General features: G+C 35.1%; 1 protein-coding gene across 3 annotated transcripts in view; it reads left to right on the top strand.

Moving 5' to 3' along the window:
• LOC130229819 (disks large homolog 4) overlaps positions 1–22,879 on the top strand; it is a 275,300-nt gene that overhangs the window by 76,566 nt on the left and 175,855 nt on the right. For 2 of the 3 annotated variants that reach the window (XM_056458813.1, XM_056458811.1), the window contains exon 1: positions 7,575–7,666. The exons of the other annotated variant lie outside the window; for it this stretch is intronic. In XM_056458813.1, the coding sequence (XP_056314788.1) occupies positions 7,625–7,666 (42 nt within the window). In that variant the 5' untranslated portion in view covers positions 7,575–7,624. Of the gene's footprint in view, positions 1–7,574; positions 7,667–22,879 lie in introns of those variants that run through there. 3 annotated transcript variants of the gene reach the window in all.

Below are 22,879 nucleotides of genomic sequence, written 5' to 3'. Positions count from 1 at the left end.
GATTTCCATATGGGTCAGAACATTCAAAACTTTTACATACAAAATAATTCATAGCATATTTAAGTAATACTATGAAATACAGACTCATAAAGACTCATAAAGCGCTGACATGTTTACATTGCCTGCAAGGTTTCTTACGCAACTGACCGAGCTGCTAATAGCAATGTCAGCAACGGCATGTTTACTTAATATAGTGCTTTCAGTCAGCGCTTGACATGCTTTACATAGCATAAAATAAAAGCACATTGAAACAGAACAAGCAGACTAACAATATCACACCATATACTGTATATAGAGCGAACACAAAAATAACAACACTGTTTAAAGCCAACAGCATATTCCAAAGTGATGGCACAGATCCATCAGACTGAATTAATGCTGTATGATGGAAAAATAAACTCAATATCTGGAAAAAAGGAGCAAGATTAGAAACTTACAAGCATTTTATAGTATCTTTAGCTCCTGAATTCAATCCGCCAGCTCCCTCTTATTAATGAAGAACCCCCCCAAAACTCTGTTTTGCTAAAATATCATTGCTTCTCTCTTAGAATTGAAACCTATTAGCTATACAAATTATAACATACAGTGCATCCGGAAAGTATTCATAGCGCTTGACTTCTGCCACATTTTTTTTATGTTACAGCCTTATTCCAACGTGGATTCAATTCATTTATTTCCTCAATATTCTACACACAATCCCCCATAATGACAATGTGAAATAAGAGTTTTTGAAATTGTTGCAAATTTATTAAATATAAAAACCCTGAAAAATCACATGTACATCAGTATTCACAGCCTTTGCTCAATACTTTGTTGATGCACCTTTGGCAGCAATTACAGCCTCAAGTCTTTTTGAATATGATGCCACAAGCTTGGCACACCTGTCTTTGGGTATTTTTGCTCATTCCTTATTGCAGTACTTCTCAAGCTCTATCAGGTTGGATGGGAAGCGACAGTGTACAGCCATTTTCAGATCTCTCCAGAGATGTTCAATAGGATTTACATCTGGGCTCTGGCTGGGCCACTCAAGGACATTCACCGAGTTGTTGTGAAGCCGCTCCATTGATATTTTGGCAGTGCGCTTTGGGTCATTGTCCTGCTGGAAGATGAACCGTCGCCCCAGTCTGAGGTCAAGAGCTCTCTGAAGCAGGTTTTCATTCAGGATGTCTCTGTACATTGCTGCATTCATCTTTCGCTCTATCTTGACTAGTCTTCCAGTTCCTGAAAACCATTCCCACAGCATGATGCTGCCACCACCATACTTCACTGTAGGGATGGTGTTAGCCTGGTGATGAGTAGGGATGCAACGATTATAGATTTTGGTTGTACGATTATACTCTGAGAAATAATCACGGTTATCACGATTATTGTGCATTCATTAACTTCAAACTTAGAAAATAAGATGAAAACTCCGTAGTTTATACTGTGTTATTTATTGCGTCTCAGTAACCAGTTAATACAGCACATAATATTAAAAACAAACAATAGTACATTCATCTCTTTGTGCTTAAAAATAAGTGAATGTTTTTAATATTTAAACATAAATAATTTTACACTGTTAAAAATGATAGAACAATGAATTAAAAATAAAATAAATAAATAAATAAATAAATAAACAGTATTTGTCTAATGCAGAGCTTGAAATGAACTATTTTACCTGGTAGCACTGGCGCTCCCTACTTAAAAAATGTAGGATCACCAGAAAAAATTTAGTAGCACCCACCAAAAATAAAAGCACCATTGCAACTTGTATGTTAACGGATTTATTGTATTTGAAAACATCATCAATTAGGACTAACAAAAACCAGAAAAAACGTTTAAACTAATGCTGTGATGACTTATTAATATTTGTGCAATAATTCCAAAATTAATGTCTAATATAAAATATTAATGATGACGATGATGTCAATAATACTAACAATGAAATACATTTCTCATTATCATTCTGCTTTGAATGTGCTTAAATGAGAGTTATCTGCTATAAATGATGTTACATTATGACAAATATAACTATGGTTTGCATCAAACAAAAATGAAGCATTGCAGTAAGAAATATTTATTTAGCTCTTTTGTTTTATGTGCATGTCAATTTAATAAACAGAAGGAATGGACAAAAAAAAAGAAAGAAAAGTCACTTCTGCACCTCTTTAAAAGTTTTGATTTCGGTTTGTGTCATTTTAACTGCTCTGTCATCTCAACGAGGTGCATCTGAAAAGCGTGAGCACGTTGCGTCGCATGCGCGTCCCTCCATTGGAAATAACGAACTTGCACGAGCTTGCCTTAGTTAGCCTCAGTCATAGTTAATCTAGTGTGCGTGGTTATTAGTCTCAGTGTATCGCACAGTTAGCATAATTGTTTAGTTGCTGCAGTTTCAACACAATCTCACGGCAATTCGTAACTTTTTGATTTAGTGGCTAATTCGTATGAATTCGTACGATCTAATTCGTAAATTTTCGTACGATTTGCTCATCCCCCAATGACGGTTAGGTTTAGGGGTGGGGTTAGGTGCCACGCCTCCTTTTTAAAATCGTACAATTTCGTACGACTGAACTGTACGAATTTGTACGAATTAGCCACTAACCTGACAAAACGTAAAATACTTATGTTTTCTCATGAGATCAGGCTGGCAGTTTTGTTCCGTGCAGAAACGTGGTGTTGAGAAGCCTTTACGATTAATTAACCGTGAAGAATTAAAGCGCGGTTAATAGTGAAACCGGTTAATCGTTGCATCCCTAGTGATGAGCGGTGCCTGGTCCAAACGTAACGCCTGGCATTCACTCCAAAGAGTTCAATTTGAGTCTCATCAGACCAGAGAGTTTAGTTTCTTATGGTCTGATAGTCCTTCAGATGCCTTTTGGCAAATTACAGGCGGGGAGTGGCTTCCGTCTGGCCACTCTACCATACAGGCCTGATTGGTGGATTGCTGCACAGATGGTTGTCCTTCTGTAAGGTTCTCCTCTCTCCACAGAAGAACGCTGGAGCTCAGACAGAGTGACCATCGGGTTATAGATCACCTCCCTGACTAAGGCCCTTCTCCCCCGATCACTCAGCTCAAGGAAGAGTCCTGGTGGTTTCAAACATCTTCCACTTACGGATGATGGAGGCCACTGTGCTCATTGGAACTTTCAGAGCAGCAGAAATGTTTCTGTAACCTTACCCAGCCTTGTGCCTTGAGACCATCCTGCCTCGGAGGTCTACAGACAATTCCTTTGTCTTCTTGCTTGGTTTGTGCTTCGACATGCACTGTCAACCCTGGGACCTTTTAGGTTTTTTATTTTTAATAAATTTGCAGCAATTTCAAAAACTCTTTTTTCACATTGTCATTATGGGGGATTGTGTGTAGAATGTTGAGGAAATAAATGAATTTAGTCCGTTTTGAAATAAGGCTGCAACATAAAAAAATGTGGAAAAGGTGAAGCGCTATGAATACTTTCCGGATGCACTGTATGACTTTATTTTACTTTTTTTTTGTTGTTGATTAAACTTTGATAAGACTTTTTCTTCATTTGTTGACCAGCCTGGAACAGTCAGTGGTGTGAGTTTGAGTTGGGACTCTCTGACAAACAGTATTGTCCTGTTTAAAACAGTCATTATTTCTACTCTATATCAATAGTCAATGGTAATAGCAGTGTAACCATTTATCATTGGCGTTTTATTTGATTTATAACATCTGAATATTAGAAAAGAGAAACTTGGGTTCATCGACAGTAGTTCCTTTGAAGGCATCCTGAGTAAAAAAAAAGCTCTGTATTTTTAATGTAACATGCAAAAGAACTGAGCTGGAAGTGATGGAACCTGTTTTACATAATATAGAAGTCTGTCATGCATAACACACGTTCTGATGTGGACACAGATATGACATCATTTTATTTTAAGGACCCTAGGAAATCATTTTCTTAACAGGAAAGAAAATAGTGGAGTGCAGGATGAGTTATTATTTATCGGTCTTAAAATGAATTGCTTAAAATTAATTCTCTAAATCTGTATGAGCACAAGATTATACACTAAATGTAATATCAAACTGACAAGATTGGCATCAAAATATGTCAAAAATCGATTGCAGGACAGTCATATAATTGACTTTTGACTACTTTATATCAATATTAGACGTCAATTTGATGTTGTTTTCACATTAAGGTAGTTTACATGCATTGTACGGATACAGAATCCAGTGTATAGCTTCCAGATGAATAAAAATGTTAGTACGGTATAATACGTAATACTTTTGTGTTGTTATTTTTGGGTGGTCATAAGGGAATCAGTGTGTCGATGTCAAAGTTTTGACATAAAATTGATTAGCATTTTTGTCGTGTTTGTTGACGTCATGCAAGGTTATTTTATGATTCTTTTAATCTTCTTGTTTATGTAAAGCACTTTATATTACAATTGTTTATGAAATGTGCTATGTTAATAAACTTGATTTGCCTACACTGTAAAAGATTATTCTTTCAAATTCACGGTAAAAAAAACGGCAGCTGTGATTGCTGGAATTTTGCCATAAAAAATCCTACAGGAATGTAATAGAAATGTCTAAATTTTGCAGTAAATTACCATTTTACATTAATTTCACCAATGTTTTGAAATAGTAAAATCTACACCACGTACTGTAGCTTTGTTAGACAGACAAAAACACAACCATTAACGTGTGGATGAAGTCATATAATATATACAGCAATATATATATTAGTAGTTGTGTGAATGACACTGAGCAATATATATATATATATATATATATATATATATATATATATATATATATATATATATATATATATACACACAACATGTATACAACATATATATAAAGTGCTCAGAGTCATTCACACAACTACTAAACACAATTGCGGTAACACACATTAGATGAAAGCAATGCAATAAACATTATTCATCAAGATTCGATGTAACATAAAACACTATACATAACTATACATAACTATACATAATCATGAGGAAAAAACTAAAAAGAACCACAGTATTGTCAACAAAAATCATAAAAAAGTTAAATGTCCTGCAGGGAATTCTGGGAAAGTGAATTCACCGTATATATTAAGGATTTTTATTGTAGCAAAGACTCACAGTACTGTCAACAAAAGAGCATAAAAAGTGAAGCGTCCTGAAGCCAATTCTGGTAAAGGGAATTTATGGTAATTCATTGCATACATATGTGACCTATATGTGACAGATTTTTACTGTAGCATTTTTACAGTTTTTTACCGTATTTGCATTGTATTTTTTTAACTGCAGAAAATAATAAATAAGCAAACAATAAATAATTGCATCACAGACCATTTTTTACTGTAGCAAGAATCATAGTAATGTCCAAAAAAAAATCATAAAAAGTAAAGCGTCCTGAAGGGAATTCTGGGAAAGTGAACACATGGTAATTCACTTTATATATTACGGGTTTTTACTGTATTTTTATTTTTTCCTTTTTTAATGGAATTTTTGATGTTTTATGCAGTAATTCACCATATATATTACAATTTTTTTACTTTAGCAATGATTCATAGTACTGACAACAACAACAAAAAAAGCATAAATAGTGAAGCATCTAAAGGGAATTCTGGGAAAGTGAATTTACAAAAAATTACCATATATACCATATATATATATATATATATATATATATATATATATATATATATATATATATATATATATATATATATATATATATATATATATATATATATGTATATATGTGTATATATATATATATATATATATATATATGTATATATGTGTATATATATATATATATATATATATATATATATATATATATATATGTATATATGTGTGTATATATATATATGTATATATGTGTGTATATATATATATATATATATATATATATATATATATATATGGTATATATGGTAATGTGTGTGTATATATATATGTATATATGTGTGTATATATATATAGGTATATATGTGTGTATATATATATATATATATATATGTGTATATATATATGTATATATGTGTGTATATATATATATATATATGTATATATGTGTGTATATATTTTTATATGTATATATGTGTGTGTATATATATATATGTATATATGTGTGTATATATATATATGTATATATGTGTGTATATATATATATATATATATGTGTGTGTGTGTGTGTGTGTGTGTGTGTGTGTGTGTGTGTGTGTGTGTGTGTATCAGTGTTGTAGTCCTAAAAAAAAAATAGGTGGTGTACTATTACCCACTCAGTCCAAATTTTAAAAGTAGGCAAAGAAACGACGAAAGTCAATGTATCAGATTCATTTGATTTATATATATATATATATACACACACTGCACAGCTGTGGTTTGCTGACTAACTAAAAAACGATTCAGGAGTGGAATTCTGCCGCCGTTTTTATATCAAATTTAAAGGGGACTGAGGCGATCATTAAGTAGTGGAGAGGTAATTGCAAAGGTGTTAGGGGGACTGAATGGAGGGCTAAAGCGACGCCCATGCTGTTTTATAATTTTACTTGAACGTTTCAGCGAGACTTCATTCAGCTGATTTGTTGTGATCTTCGAAAAACTCAAATACTCAATACACAAAGATTAGGGAAGTCTAATCACCAAAACAAGTGAGTATACCGAGAGTATGATCCTCAGAAGTCGTAATACCCAAACAGCTCGTGAAATAAAGTAGGCATACTGAGTATACGTGCGTATAGCAAGGACTACACTACTGGTGTGTATAGATTATATATATATATATATATATATATATATATATATATATATATATATATATATATATATATATATATATATATATATATATATATGTGTATATATATATATATATATGTGTGTATGTATATATATATATATATATATATATATATATATATATATATATATATATATATATATATATATATATGTGTTTGTATATATATATATATATATATATATATATATATATATATATATATGTATATATATATATATATGTATGTATAAATATGTATGTATATATATATATATGTATGTATATATGTATGTATGTATATATGTATATATGTATGTATGTATATATATACATCTTATATATATAAGATTATATATAAGATTTTTATTGTAGCAGTTTTTTTTTTTTTACAGATTTTACGACTTTGCATCACAGATATTTTACATTACAGACATTTTTACAGTGTATAGGAAACCCCAGGCGACATGGCTTCTCTACAGCACCTATATATAAACCTATTTCGATTTTTCATATGAATATATGGCCACATACTGTAGCTTCTCTATGAGAGCCAATAGAGAGGCTTCGTTCTTCATCGTGTGTGTAAAGCGCATGCATGATGGGGATCTTCTTCTTCTTCCAGCACAAGCGTAGGTGAGCTGGTCTCTCATATCCCTCCTCTCATCTCTCCCACCCGCTCTCTTTCTTTTCTCTCTGTCACAAACCTGTTCAGTGACTCAGAGCTGGAGCCGTCTCCCAGCTTTTCTTTGTGTTCCTACACCAACTCTCTCTCTCTCTCTCTCTCTCTCTCTCTCTCCTTTACGCACTTGTCCAGCCACTGTATCTTTCCCTCACTTTTCATCCCTATTTTTCCCCCTCATTGCGTTTGGCGTTTGCTTCGGTTGTTTGTGTCTGATGAGGGCTCGTGCGAAGCTTCCTCTGCTCTGCTCATGTGTGGTACGTAATATTTTTTTCCCCTTCACATCGTCTTTCTGGTGCAGGGCTGCTGTTGCATGTTGTTTATATCTTTACTGCGTGGATCTACAGTGCGTGTGATTAGTAACTGGCGCTGGATTTATGATGGGATGCATGTGTGGCTGTATGTGTGTTGACACTGAAGCTGCACGTGTGTGGATACATGTGTGTTCATGCACATGTGTGATAGAAAAAAATGGACAATGGTGAAACAGAAAACAGGAGGAGCTGCTGTAAAATGCATAGCAATAGCATTTGTTGCATTGGTTTATTGGTTCACGGATATTAAATTGAATATACTGATTGTTTTTGTATGTGTGTGTGTGTTTTAGACAGAGTAAAAGTCTGCGTCTGTCTTTTTGTCTGTCTGGAAGTAAACCCTGGTTTTTATTGTGTCAGTTTTTGATGTGATTGTGTGCTCATGGCTCAACATGCGTCTTTAAATATGAAAGGATTGATTTGGAAATGTTGTTATGTCAGCATATTCTGCTGAATAGACAGTATGGCCGCTTTTTGAAGGGCTGTGGGGCAAAAGCAGCAGCTTGGCATGTTGACTTGATATCCATCAAGCTGTAAAGCTCTCAACCAACCCCCCCCCCCCCCCCCCCCACTCATTTTCAGACAAAATAGCATCGCTAATGTGTGCATATAATATTCATTGGCTTCCTTATTACTGCACAATGCTGTAAAAAGAGAGAGAGAGAGGGAGAGCGAATGTGCGTCAACGTTATGAGAAGGACGGGCAAAGAACTAAAGGTCAAAGGTCAGACGCCTGGCCTTAAATTGTGCAGTCAGCCTCCAGCTCGAGTTAAAGTGCTGTGAATCTGCTTGAATGTTCAAGCTAGCTAAGCTGTTAGTTCAGAATATATAGCTCTGTTGACTAGGATGACTAAGCTTTTGCCGTAAAATAATATTGTATTGTTTAAGCAACTCGTTTGGAGCACTAGGTGCACTATTGGACATCTATTGGACACTATTGGAGCACTATTGACATCAAAATAGTGGTTAGCATGAAGAGAGAGACACGGTTTTTAGTTTATTAGCATGTCGCTAACCTGACAATACAATACTGGAGCATTCGCTTGTTGTTTGTTCAAACTACGTCTTTAAAATGAGCTGAAGCAACACAATTCTTGAGGTTTTTTAGGAGGACAGGATCATAGTTTCATGTTCAATCCACTTAAATTTGTAAAAGCTGTTAAGTTAACGTAATGCGGTTTTCATCCGGGCCATGGCACACTGGACCAGCTCTATACCCTCACCAGGGTGCTCGAGGGTTTATGGGAGTATGGGAGTCCATATGTGTTTTGTGGACTTGGAGAAGGCATTCGACCGTGTCCCTCGTGGCATTCTGTGGAGGGTGCTCTAGGAGTATGGGGTCAGAGGCGATCTGTTGAGGGCTGTCTCATCCCTGTATGAACTGAGTAGGAGTCTGGTTCACATTGCCGGCAATAAGTCAGACTTGTTTCCAGTGCATGTTGGGCTCCGGCAGGGCTGCCCTTTGTCACCAATTCTGTTCATAATTTTTATGGACAGAATTTCAAAACGCACCCTTGGGCTGGAGGGGGTCCGGTTCGGGGACCACAGGATTTCATCTCTGTTATTCGCAGACGATGTTGTTCTGTTGGTTTCATCGAACATGGACTTTCAGAATGCACTGGGGCGGTTTGCTGCCGAGTGTGACGCGGCTGGGATGAGAATCCGCACCTCTAAGTCTGAGGCCCACCGGAAAAAGGTGGTTTGCCATCTTCAGGTTAGAGGAAAGTCCTTACCCCAGGTAGAGGAGTTCAAGTATCTTGGGGTTTTGTTCATGAGTGAGGGAAGGATGGAGTGTGAGATTGACAGGCCGATGTACCGGTCCGTTGTGGTAAAGAAGAAGCTGAGGCGAAAGGCAAAGCTCTTGATTTACTGGTCAATCTACGTTCCTACTCTCACCTATGGTCATCAGCTTTGGGTCATGACCGAAAGGACAAGTTCTCGAATACAAGCGGCCGAAATGAGTTTCCTTCGCAGGGTGGCAGGGCGCACCCTTATAGACAGGGTGAGAAGCTCTGACACCCGGGAGGAGCTCGGGGTAGAGCCGCTGGTCCTCCACATCGAGAGAAGTCAGCTGAGGTGGCTCGGGCATCTGTTTTGAATGCCTCCAGGACGCCTGCCTAGGGAGGTGTTTCAGGCATGTCCCACCGGGAGGAGACCTCGGGGACGACCCAGGACACACTGGAGGGACTATGTCTCTCGGCTGGCCTGGGAACGCCTCAAGATCCCCCCGGAGGAGAGGGAAGTCTGGAGTTCTCTCCTAAGACTGCTGCCCCTGCGAGCGGGCCCCGGATAAGTGGATAAAAATTACATGACATGACCTTAAGTTAACTTTAACTAGTGGCTCAGTGGGTAGCACTGTCGCCTCATAGCAAGAAGGTTGCTGGTTCGAGTCCCGGCTAGTCCAGTTGGCATTTCTGTGTGGAGTTTGCATGTTCTCACCGTGTTGGTGTGGTGCTCCCGTTTCCCCCACAGTCCAAACACATGCACTATAGGTGAATTGGATGAACTAAACTGACCGTAGTGTGTGTGTGTGTGTGTGTGTGTGTGTGTGTGTGTGTGTGTGTGTGTGTGTGTGTGTGTGTGTGAATAAGTGTGTATGGGGGTTTCCCAGTACCGGCGTGCGGCTGGAGGGGCATCCACTGCATAAAACACATGCTGGAATAGTTGGCGGTTCATTCCACTGTGAATAAATATTGGACTAAGCCGAGAGAAAATGAATGAATGTTGTCCCAACACAAATTGATTTTGTGGAACCCAGTACAGTCTTATACATACTTAGTTAGTAGTAAACATTTAGATGCTTGATAAAACTGGGTTAGCTTGATTAGTAATGCTACTCTGTTTTTAATCAAATATGAGATATGAAATATGATTATAAATGTTTATGATCATAATTGATCATAAATCATTCATCATCTTGAAATTACGCAATAAAAAACTGCATATGATCAAGACTGTAGCATTGACAGTAAAAAAGAGGGTTTTATTTCATTATTGTTTATGTGTTGCTGAAGGGAAATTTGTAGTGATGGGGATTTGATCAGGATCATAATGTTTTTTTTTGTATTTTAATATAAAAATTAATTCATATGTTTTCCCAGTGATGGGTTGCAGCTGGAAGGGCATCCGCTACGTAAAACACATGCTGGATAAATTGGTGGTTCATTCCGCTGTGGCCACCCCAGATTAATAAAGGGACTAAGCTGAAAAGAAAATGAATGAATGAATGAATTCATATGTGAAGGTATTCAAGCAATATTTATATTATATTTCATATTTCATATACTAGGGCGGCGCAGTAGGTAGTGCTGTCGCCTCACAGCAAGAAGGTCGCCGTTTCGAGCCTCGGCTGGGTCAGTTGGCATTTCTGTGTGGAGTTTGCATGTTCTCTCTGCGTTCGTGTGGGTTTTCTCCGGGTGCTCCGGTTTCCCCCACAGTCCAAAGACATGTGGTGCAGGTGAATTGGGTAGGCTAAATTGTCCGTAGTGTATGAGTGTAAATGTATGGGTGTTTTCCAGAGATGGGTTGCGGCTGGAAGGGCATCCGCTGCGTGAAACATGTGCTGGATAAGTTGGCGGTTCATTCCGCTGTGGCGACCCCGGATTAATAAAGGAACTAAGCCAGCAAGAAAATGAATGAATTTCATATACTAGATAATTCATATACTTCAAAATATGCACACATTCACATTTATTCTCATGTTTGATATGCGAGAAATGCTCTGTTTATCAAAATTTTTTAAAATAAAACACTTTTTGCCATACATTTTTTAAGTAAATCAGATTATTTGTACTTAAATTACATTAAACTGAATTGTATAATACAAAAATTAAGTCATATACATAATGTTTTTAAGTTATAATTAACATAAACATATAAAAAGTTAACTTTTGACTTATTGATCATACTATTTTGTATTTTGTATGGTTTTTATGTGCTTTATTTACTGTCACAGCTTGAGTTTAAAATGCATTACAAATCAGTTGCATTATTATTATTATTATTATTATTATTTATTTTAATTTTTTTTGATTCTGTGTGGATTTTGCATGTGCTCTCCGTGTTTGCGTGGGTTTCCTCCGGGTCTGGTTTCCCCCACAGTCCAAACACATGCGCTATAGGGGAATTGGGTAGGTTAAATTGTCCGTGGTGTATGTGTGTGAATGGGAGTGTATGGGGGTTTCCCAGTGATGGATTGCATCTGGAAGGGCATTCGCTGCGTAAAACATATGCTGGATAAGTTGGCGGTTCATTCCGCTGTGGCGACCCCAGATTAATAAAGGGACTAAGCCGAAACAAAAATGAACGATATAAGTCATGAATGGTCATGCGGGAATTAATGCTTGACTTCTGATTTGATTGGCTGTCATTTTAACACTCACGAGTGCGATTAGTGTTTTAAAACAGACAAAAATAAATTACATTATATTACACAATAAATAAATAACACTGAGAGTGAATTCTGGATGTAATGCTGTCTTCACATGTGTCTGTGATTTACTAAATGCTGTCTAGTTAGTGCACTAACTAGGTTTTAGAGTTTGTATTCTGGTCTTTTCTGTGTTGTAGACCTATAAATGGCTTTATTTCACTGCAAAAAGAGCCTTCTTTTAGGGCTTTAAAGTTGTATTCATCAATTATATATTGTTTTAGATACTCATATGGACTATAGATTAATTCATCATTTACATGTTTTTTGCTTTGTTAATTTAGAGATATTTTGTATGAAGATTATAGTAGGTTACATAGTCAATCAAATAACATTATTCCTATGATAGGAAATAACACTGGACGCCTACCTGCTGCGGCTATTGTTCACATTAATAAACAGTGTTTAATAGCAGTGTTCATTTGGTTTTGGGATTGTTGTAATGCGCACTGCAGCTTTCAGAAATGGTCTTTATTGAAGATCTGGGAATTAACCACAAGCATTCAGAGGTTTGGGGTTGGTAGAACATCAAAAAACATGATCAAAATATCAATGTGTGAAAATATTTTAAATATGTACTTTTATTCCTGGGCTGAATCTTTAGCGTCATTGCTCCAGTCTTCAGGATCCTGAAACATTATAATATACTAATAACATTTCTTAATCATTTTGACGCATCGAGACATTTTAAGTATTTTTTTTTACAGCTAAAAATGTACAATATTTAGGAATCATTTATAGCATAAAGATTGTTTTATAGATGCCCTTTTATTACTGTGATGGTAATTTCATTTCAATTAGATCCCCTAAACTGAAACAGATTGACTATATATATATAGTTCAGGTGTATATTTATATATATATGTATATGTATATATATATACACACACACACACACATATATATATATATATATACACACACACACACACACACACATATATATATATATATATACACACACACACACATATATATATATATATATACACACACACACACACACACACATATATATATATATATATATATATATATATATATATATATATATATATATATACACACACACACATATATATATATATATATATATATATACACACACACACACATATATATATATATATATATATATATATATATATATATATATATATATATATATATATATATATATATATATATACACACACATATATATATATATATATATATATATATATATATATATATATATATATATATATATATATATGTATATAGTTCAGGTGTATTTTTTTTTATTAGTCCCTTTTTTATCTCGGGTCGCCACCTCAGAATAAACCACCAACTTATTCAGCATATGTTTTACACAGCTGAAGCCCTTCCAGCTGCAACCCAGCACTAGGAAACACCCAAACACAATTATTCACACACACACACACACACACACACACACACACACACAGACACACTACGGCCAATTTAGTTTATTCAATTCACCTATATCCATAGCCTGCCCTCCCTATAAGCGAACTAAGCAGGTGCTTAGGGCCCGTCCGCCACTAGGGGGCCCCCACAACCCACAAGTGGTGCGATCCGCTTTTTCTTTGCTGAAATCATTTTTATTTGCATTTTACAAATTATCTTCATTGACAGTGCTTTAGTACCTAAATATTTCTAATTTTTGGGGGGAGGGGGGTGACGAAAAGTGAAGAGCGCGGGGTTTGCTTCATTACCTGCCATTATATACACTGAAAAAGTGTTGCATGCAAAACTGTTGCAAACAATTTATTTGTGTTGAATTTAAACAAACAAATTACATTGAGCAATAATCAACTTAATTTGTTTGTTTAAATTCAGCCCAAATAAATTGCTTACAACCACTTAACATAAAAAATTGAGTAAATCCAAGGAATCATCTTTGAATAATTTTTTTCAGTGTACCTGATTTATTTTGGAAATTGGACCGCAAAAATGAAGCGAAACTAACCTTCTTCAGGCGTAGAAAAACTCACAAGCACAAAATCATTTTTAGCATCACTTTTTAGTGCTAATGATGATGTTAAAGACGTAATCTAGTAGCACATTTATTGAAAACAGGCCATTACTGATTTAGTAAACGTTGTCTACTCATATGAAATGTTTTATTTTTTCCTGGTTTTACAGACTCGTTATTTAATCTAAAACACATTTTACTGAAATGCAATATTGAAGCGTCTTTCACTGACATATTTTGCACACTGGTAATATTTTTTCCTGAGACATGTTTATAAAAGTGATGTCCTAATTGAATTATTCATAGTTTAATATAAGCTCTGGACCCTGCATCTCAAATGTAAGGAACAGGGAAGGAGATATATATTATATTATTTGCTTATTGATTTTTATTATTTATGAATCAATCATTGCATTAATGTTAATGGTTTTGTTGATGTTGTTTTTTTGTTGTTGTTGAGTTTTTAATGAGTTCAGAATGTATATTTTATTACAGTGCATTTTCACTTTAGGCTATTTCTTGTACACCGCCTTTCACTGCAGGTTTTTACTTTTGGAATTTGTTCAAACAAAAAAAACTCAACCTATAATCTTTTGTAGAATCTTCAATCTGTTTGCCAAACAAACCCACACCAACACTGGGAGAACATGCAAACTCCACACAGAAATGCCACCTGACCCAGCCAGGACTCGAACCAGCAAACTTCTTGCTGTGAGGTGACAGTGCTAACCAATGAGCCACCGCACTGCCCCATAAATATGTTTATTATAATCCCACTACTACATCTTTTATGTATTTATGTATTTATTATTATGTATATTAGCATTAAAAAGACATTTAATTTGATAATTCTGCATCTAAACTATTTATTAAACACATGTACACTATAAATAAAATCAGTGCAGTCTCATTAATCATTTATTCATTATGAATATGTCAAAAGTGTTACCAAAGATGAACTGACCTTAAAAAATAGGTCCAAATGACAGTGTTGCAAGCCCTGTTTTCCTTGCTGGATACAGTAGTTTTATGTGAGATACAGAGGAGAAATCAAATTATTAATGGTAAATATATAATCCTGATTCACTAATTGTGAATGTGTGCATCTCTCATTCATACACACATCATCCCAAATTAAAGCATTCTGCAGTCTGTGACCATTAAAGCAGGACAGAGACAATGAGCTTGGATTTCACTGCCATAAAACCTAAAGCTTTTGTCTTAAACAGCAACATTTGGATTCATAATAGGGCATAACTGTGCCAAGGATGAAAACAGGGAGTCCCGAATAAAGCCTAAAATCTGGGTCTCTTCCTCACAATCGTATGGATTCTTAGGATTTAGATGATAGTACACACTTTAGCTAATTTTCCTTGTGTTTTTAGGGTATTTTATGGCTGTATTTTTTGACTATATTTCCCATTCTTTTTCAAATATTTCCCAAATTATGTTTAACAGAGCAAGGAATTTTTCACAGTATTTCCTATAATATTTTTTCTTCTGGAGAAAGTCTTATTTGTTTTATTTCGGCTAGAATGAAAGCAGTTTTTAATATTTAAAAAAACATTTTTATGGTCAATATTATTAGCCCCCTTAAGCAATATTTGTTTTGATTGTCTACAGAAAAAACTATCAATATACAATGACTTGCCTAATTACCCTAGTTAAGCCTTTAAATGTCACTTTTAAGCTGAATACTAGTGTCTTGAAACATATAGTGGAATATTGTGTGCTGTCATCATGGCAAAGCAAAAATAAATCAGTTATTTATTATTAAATTATTATTTAAAAAATTAAATTATTATCAAATTACTATTATTATTAAATTATTATAAGTTATTAAAACTATTATGTTTATAAATGTGTTAATGATTAAATAATTATTAGTAATATTATTTAAAGATGTTAAAGTGTATTCGTTTGTACCACTGTGCAGATATTAAGTAAATAAGCCAACTTAATAAATGCATTTCAGAACATCATGTCAACTAATGCAGTATAATCAAAACGGTAATGATTTCAGTGCTGATGCGGGTTCATTTATAAGTCTGCAAAGTCGCTCGTACATAATTGATGTTTTAGAAGTCAATACATCAATAGTGTACACTTAGACGCTGTTAATATGTCGATATTGTAGTTTTTATTGTCAATGCAAATGTAACTAAACGTATGATTGGTAGATCTGCACTTTACAGAAAAACACATGCTAATATGCATGAGAGAACATTCAAATTAGACCACTGAGAGACTACTGAGACCACTGAGAGTAACTGACTGACAGTAAAAAAGGGTAATTAGAATTTTTATATAATGCTCATCATACCCAGTTCAAAAAATGAATATTTTAAAATAAATTTCTCAGTCAATATAGACCATATTGGTGCATTTAAACAAATTAAGCAGGTACAGTATATGAAATAAAATAAAAATCATCAAACATAAGTAGTAATTGAAAAATAATACATTTAAATTCTAATGAGGTGCTGCAAAAAATACAAAATTTCAGTTAAATGTATATTCTTTATTTTATTATTATTAAAATTGTATTTAATATTAACATTAATTGGGGTGTGCTTCTTTCAAGTGGTGCTCACTGCAGAGCCACTTGGGCAGAGCTGAGCTCCAGCAAGGGGGAGCTTGTGCTCCTGCACTTGCACTTCTTCTATTAGTGATGTCACTGGGGTTGGGGTTAGGGGTGGGGTGGGTGTACGCATTGAAACAGCTTACAGGAGGAGGAGCGAGAGCTCAAGCTCCCTCTCGCTGGAGCTCAAATGGCTCTGCAGCGAGCAGTGTCTCACTTCTTTTGGACCCTGATCTTAAGTTATTTTGTTAATTTAACTCTAGTTTGGCTTTGGTACTCACTAATGTAAAGTATATACCACGATTAATCCCATTCATAACAAAAGTTTTTATTTACAAAGTATATTTGTGCATACTGTGTGTATTTTTGTGTTTATAAATATATACATGTCTATATTGTATAAAATATTTGTGTGTGTGTGTGTGTGTGTGTGTAAATATTTTTCTTTCTTTTATATTATTCTTTTTTTGTAAATTTTTCTTTGCCGGCTGCACATCCATGATGTGAATCTCCCGTTACACCACATCCCAAAGGTGCTCTATTGGATTGAGTTCTGGTGACTGTGGAGGCCATTTGAGTATAGTGAACTCATTGTCATGTTCAAGGAAACAGTCTGAGATGATTCACGCTTTATGACATGGTGCGTTATCCTGCTGGAAGTAGCTATCAGAAGATGTTCAATTGGTACAAATGGGCCCAAAGTGTGCCAAGAAAATATCCCCCACACCATTACACCACCACCACCAGCGTGAACCATTGACACAAGGCAGGATGGATTTATGCTCTCATGTTGTTGATGCCAAATTATGACCAGACCATCCGAATGTGGCAGCAGAAATCATCAGAGCAGGCAACGTTTCTCCAATCTTCTATTGTCCAATTTTGCCTCAGTTTGCTATTCTGAGCTGACAGGAGTGGCACCCGGTGTGGTCTTCTGCTGCTGTAGCCCATCCGCCTCAAGGTTGAACGTGTTGTGTGTTCAGAGATGCTCTTCTGCAGACCTCATTTGTAACGAGTGGTTATTTGAGTTACTGTTGCCTTTCTGTCAGCTGGAACCAGTCTGGTCATTCTCCCCTGACCTCTGGCATCAACAAGGCATTTGCGCCCACAGAACTGCCGCTCACTGGATACTTACTCTTTTTCAGACCATTCTCTGTAAACCCTAGAGATGGTTGTGCGTGAAAATCCCAGTAGATCAGCAGTTTCTGAAATATTCAAACCAGCCCGTCTGGCACCAACAACCATGCCACGTTCAAAGTCACTTAAATCTCCTTTCTTCCTCATTCTGATGCTCGGTTTGAACTGCAGCAGATCATCTTGACCATGTCTACATGCCTAAATGCATTAAATTGGTGCCATGTGATTGGCTGATTAAAAATTTGTGCTAACGAGCAGTTGGACATGTGTACCTAATAAAGTGGCCGGTGAGTGTACACAAAAATATTATTGTATAACAGCCTACAGAAAATATGAATTTAAAACAGAGATCTGTCGGCATCTGTGTTCTCATTTATGCAGGCCGCTGTTCATGCTTTAATTTATTAAGCAATCATTGGCCATTTGGTAATCCATTTGCTTTTTATGTCTTGTTTCTACTCCAAATACCTAAAAACTCTTAAATTAAGAAGCATTTTTTGCGTGTAAATGCGTGTAAGCAAAATAATTGTAATGAATCAGGGTAGATGGGGATCCACGTGCAGTTTATTAAACAGAATGGTCGTACAGATAAGGTTAACACAGGAACAGACAGGAGCATGCAGGTAATCCAGAAAATGGTCAGTATAACAGGCGAATAGTCGAGGCAAGCGGCAAAACAACTTAAACAGTAAAACAAACAAGGGTCCAAAACCACAAATGGCAAACCAAGCAAACTGCTAGGAAATGCTTACTTACAGTTAACAAGACTCAGCAATGTGTGTGAGAATGAGAGCAGTATATATAGTCCACGTAATCAGTCTATCAGGAGCTTCCAGCTGTGTGTGTGTGTGTGCAATCAGGGAGATAACTGGAACTGGTGTGTGAGTCAGATGCATTATAGGATTTGTAGTTCATATCAATGGCAGACTTGTAGTTCTTGAGCGATCTGCAACAGCTAGATCGCTGGTGATCGTGACAATAATCTTTTGTCAAAATGAAAAGCAAGATTGTTTTTCTTACCCCATTGGTGAATTATTTTGCTTGTTTTAAGGGAAAACTCACTAGGTTTTGGCTTATTATTTCTTAAAACAAGATAATTTGTTTTGCTTGTGCTTTTTGATTTAATAATTTGTAGATATTTGCACTAGAAACAAGACAAAAAATAGAAGTAAGAAAAGCATTCAGTGTGTGTGGCATTAAATATTATACACTGCTGCACTATAGCCAGCTGAAAACCAATTCCCAGCGCACTGACAGACACAGATGAGCAACAGACATTGTGTTGGGTGTCGGAGCTTGTTTTCCCCAATTGACCATGATGAATTGGTGTTTGTAGAACGTCTGAGAATGTGTAATCTGGTGTTTGTCTGGGACTGTCGGTGTGGATTAACCTGAACAGGAAACTTGACTGACAGGGCAAGCATCTCTGAACAAACATTCTTACTGAAATGTTCAAAAATATCTGGTGTTTAAAGGGTTAATTCACTCAAAAATTAAAATGTAGTCGCTATTTACTTCCCCTTGTGTGCTTAAACCTTAAAGCTCCGGTTTCTCCCACAGTCCAAAGACCTGCCCTATAGGTGAATTGCATAAACTATATTGGCCGTACTGTATAAGTGTGTGTGTGTGTGTGAATGTGAGAGTGTATGGGTGTTTCCCAGTACTGGGTTGCGGAGGGAAGGGCATTCGCTGCGTAAAACATATGCTGGATTAGTTGGCGGTTCATTCTGCTGTGGCAACTCCTGATAAATATGGGACTAAGCCGAAGGAAAATTAATATATGATGGAATGAGTGAAACTATTGACTCCTATAGTAGGAAAAACAAATGCTATGGAAGTCAATGGTTACAGGTTTTCAGCATTCTTCAAAAAATCTTCTTTTGTGATCAAGAGACGAAAGTCTAATAGGTTTTAAACAAGTGAAAGGTGAACTATCAGTTTAATAATGCTTTTAAAACAACAGCACAAAAGCATTATTCATTGATTGTTGTCGTAAGGGATGGTTCACCCAAAAATTTAAATCACCTCATCATTTGTCCTCCTTCATGGTTTAAAACCTTTATGAGTTTCTTTCTGAAAAAAAGAAGATATTTTGACAAATGCTGGTTGATGTGATCCAACAACTTCCATAGTAGGGAAAAAAATACTATGGAAAATAAGATATTTTGAAAAATGCTGCAGCTGCACCCATTAACATTCTTCCAGAAATGTTTAAAATAATCTGGTGTTCAAAGGGTTAATTTACTCAAAAATCTGGTCACTATTTACTTACTTCTGTGTGGTTTAACATCTTCATGAGATTCTGTTGAAAACAAAAGAAGAGATTTTGAAAAAATCCTGAAACTATTGACTTCTGTAGAAAAACAAATACTACTGAAGTCAGTGGTTACAGGTTTTCAGCATTCTTCAAATGATCTTCTTTTGTGTTCAAGGGAAGAATGTCTAATAGGTTGTAAACAAGAGAAAGGTGAACTATCAGTTCAATAATGCTTTTAAACAGCAGCACAAAAACATTATTCATTGATTGTTGTTGTAAGGGGTAGTTCACCCAAAAATGAAAATCACCTCATTTGTCCTCCTTCATGGTTTAAAACCTTTATGAGTTTCTTTCTGAAAAAAGAAGATATTTTGACAAATGCTGGTTGATGTGATTCCATCAACTTCCAAAGGAAAAAATTACTATGGAAAATAAGATATTTTGAAAAATGCTGCAGCTGCACCCTTAACATTCTTCCAGAAATGTTCAAAAAATCTGGTGTTCAAAGGGTTATTTCACTCAGCAATTAAAATGTAGTCAATATTTACTCACGCTTGTGTGGTTTAAAACCTTTACGAGTTTCTGTTGAACACAAAAGTAGATATGTTGAGGAAATGGTTACAGGTTTTCAGCAGGTTTTAAAGTCTAATAGGTTTTAAATGGGTGAACGGTGAACTATCAGTAGGGCCAGACGGAATCTGCGGACATTGTTTGCTATTTCTGGGGAGAATTTTGCTAAAAATCTGCAGATTTCTGCTGAATTTTTTGTGAGTATCATAACTAAAACCTTAATATGTGAAATAAAAAATAATATCTTTTTAACTTGTATTTAATGTTTAAAATGCAAATCCAATTAGATTGACTTTATTTGGTAAACAAAGCAAGTCTCTCATATAATATCTCTACTAAAAGACAGAAAATATTACTTTACAAACTGCATTGTACATAAATCAGATGAACATTTTCATATTAGTCAATAAAATTACTGTAATTAATTTAAAAACTGAATAAATATAGATTTATACACATTTACACAAGTAAATAAACAGAATTAATGATGGGCTAAAAATCTACGGAATTCTGCAGAAAATCTGCTAAAAATCTGCAGAATTCTGCGCGCGCAGATTGCGTGTGGGCCTTACTATCAGTAATGCTATTAAACCTCAGCACAAAAACATTATTTATTGATTGCTGTTATAAGGGACAGTTCACCCAAAAATAAAAATGACTGCATCATTTATTCTATTTCGTGGTTTTAACCTTTATCTGAAAAAAGAAGATATTTTGGCAAATGCTGGTTCATGTGATCCATCGACTTTCATAGTCAAATGAGAAAATGAGATAGTTTGAAAAATGCTGCAGCTCCACACATTAGGGGGCAGCTGCAGCATTTTTCAAAACATCTTATTTTGTGTTCAACAGAAGAAACTTTTGAATAAGTGAAGGGTGAGTTTATGATCTCAGAAATGTCTTTTTTTGAGTGAATTATCACTTTAATAATTATTAATGTTTTGATTACTTAACGTATTTCATATTTAATGAGGGTAGAACTAGTAGAATGTTCAGGCGACATACAAAGACGATTTGAAATGATAAAATGTTTCTTTAAAGGCATCGCAAAATTTTATAAAACGGTTCAAGTTTATTTATCTGAATGGATTCATGCATAATTTATAATCGTTTCCATCTTGGTTAATCACAGATAAGAACTGATTCTGATTCTGATTCTCAACCATTTCAGCCGAAACATCTTCACTTTCATCACATATGTCATATGGACACATAAAGAACTGTATGACCAGGCTGTGTATTAAAGCTAATAATATTGAAAATAATGTTTCACTTCTTGCACAGACTGATTTAATTTCATAAGACCTCAGTGTATATTTAGGAGGTACGGGATTGATTTGGACTTATTTGTATGGACTTTTTTTTATAATAATAATAAAGTTAAAAAACGGTAACCATTGACTTGCATTGTAGGAATCTCCAAGGACCACAGATTCAGCTCAAAATCTTCTTTAATGTTCTACTGAAGAAAAAAAAAGTCTTATTAATATAAATGACCTGAGAAAGAATAAAATAATTGTAAATTTTCATTTTTGGGTGAACTTTAGCCCTTTAATGTTTGTATATATTCAATAAACCATTCTAATTCCAGCATTCAAACAGTTCTATTGACATTTTGAGTTTATTCAGAAATAATGACATCAAACTTATTATGGGTGTAATTATGAGTGATGTAACAAAGTCATTTCTGCTTAGTCATTCTCCAACAAAGTTATGTCTAAATGTTAGGTTAAATGTTTCTTAAAGTGATAGTTCACCCAAAACTGAAAAGTCTGTCATCGTTTACTCACTTTTCACTTCTCACAAATCTGTTTGAGTTTCTTTCTTGTCAAACACAAAAGAAGATATTTAGAAAAATGCTGAAAACCTGTAACCATTGACTTTCATAATATTTGTTTTTACTGCTATTGAAGTCAATAATTTTTCAAAATAACATATTTTGTGTTCAACAGAAAAAGGAGAGTCATAAAGGTTTGAAACCACTTGCACAATATATCAGTTCAGTATCGGTATCGCAATGTGATCATTCGCAATAGACCCATCACAGGATGTTGATTTTGTCATATAATTGATCATTAGCATGTGCTTTTGAGGCCTGTGACAGTATGAAGATTTTAAGGACTCGATTTTGGACTCGAACCATTAACCTTGCTGTGAGGTGACAGTGCTAACCACTGAGTCACTGTGTCGCCTCCCTAAGA

The sequence above is a fragment of the Danio aesculapii genome, chromosome 5 (genome assembly GCF_903798145.1).
Source record: "Danio aesculapii chromosome 5, fDanAes4.1, whole genome shotgun sequence".
Classification (NCBI taxonomy): Eukaryota; Metazoa; Chordata; class Actinopteri; order Cypriniformes; family Danionidae; genus Danio; species Danio aesculapii.
This window is presented reverse-complemented; position numbering and strand designations above follow the sequence as displayed.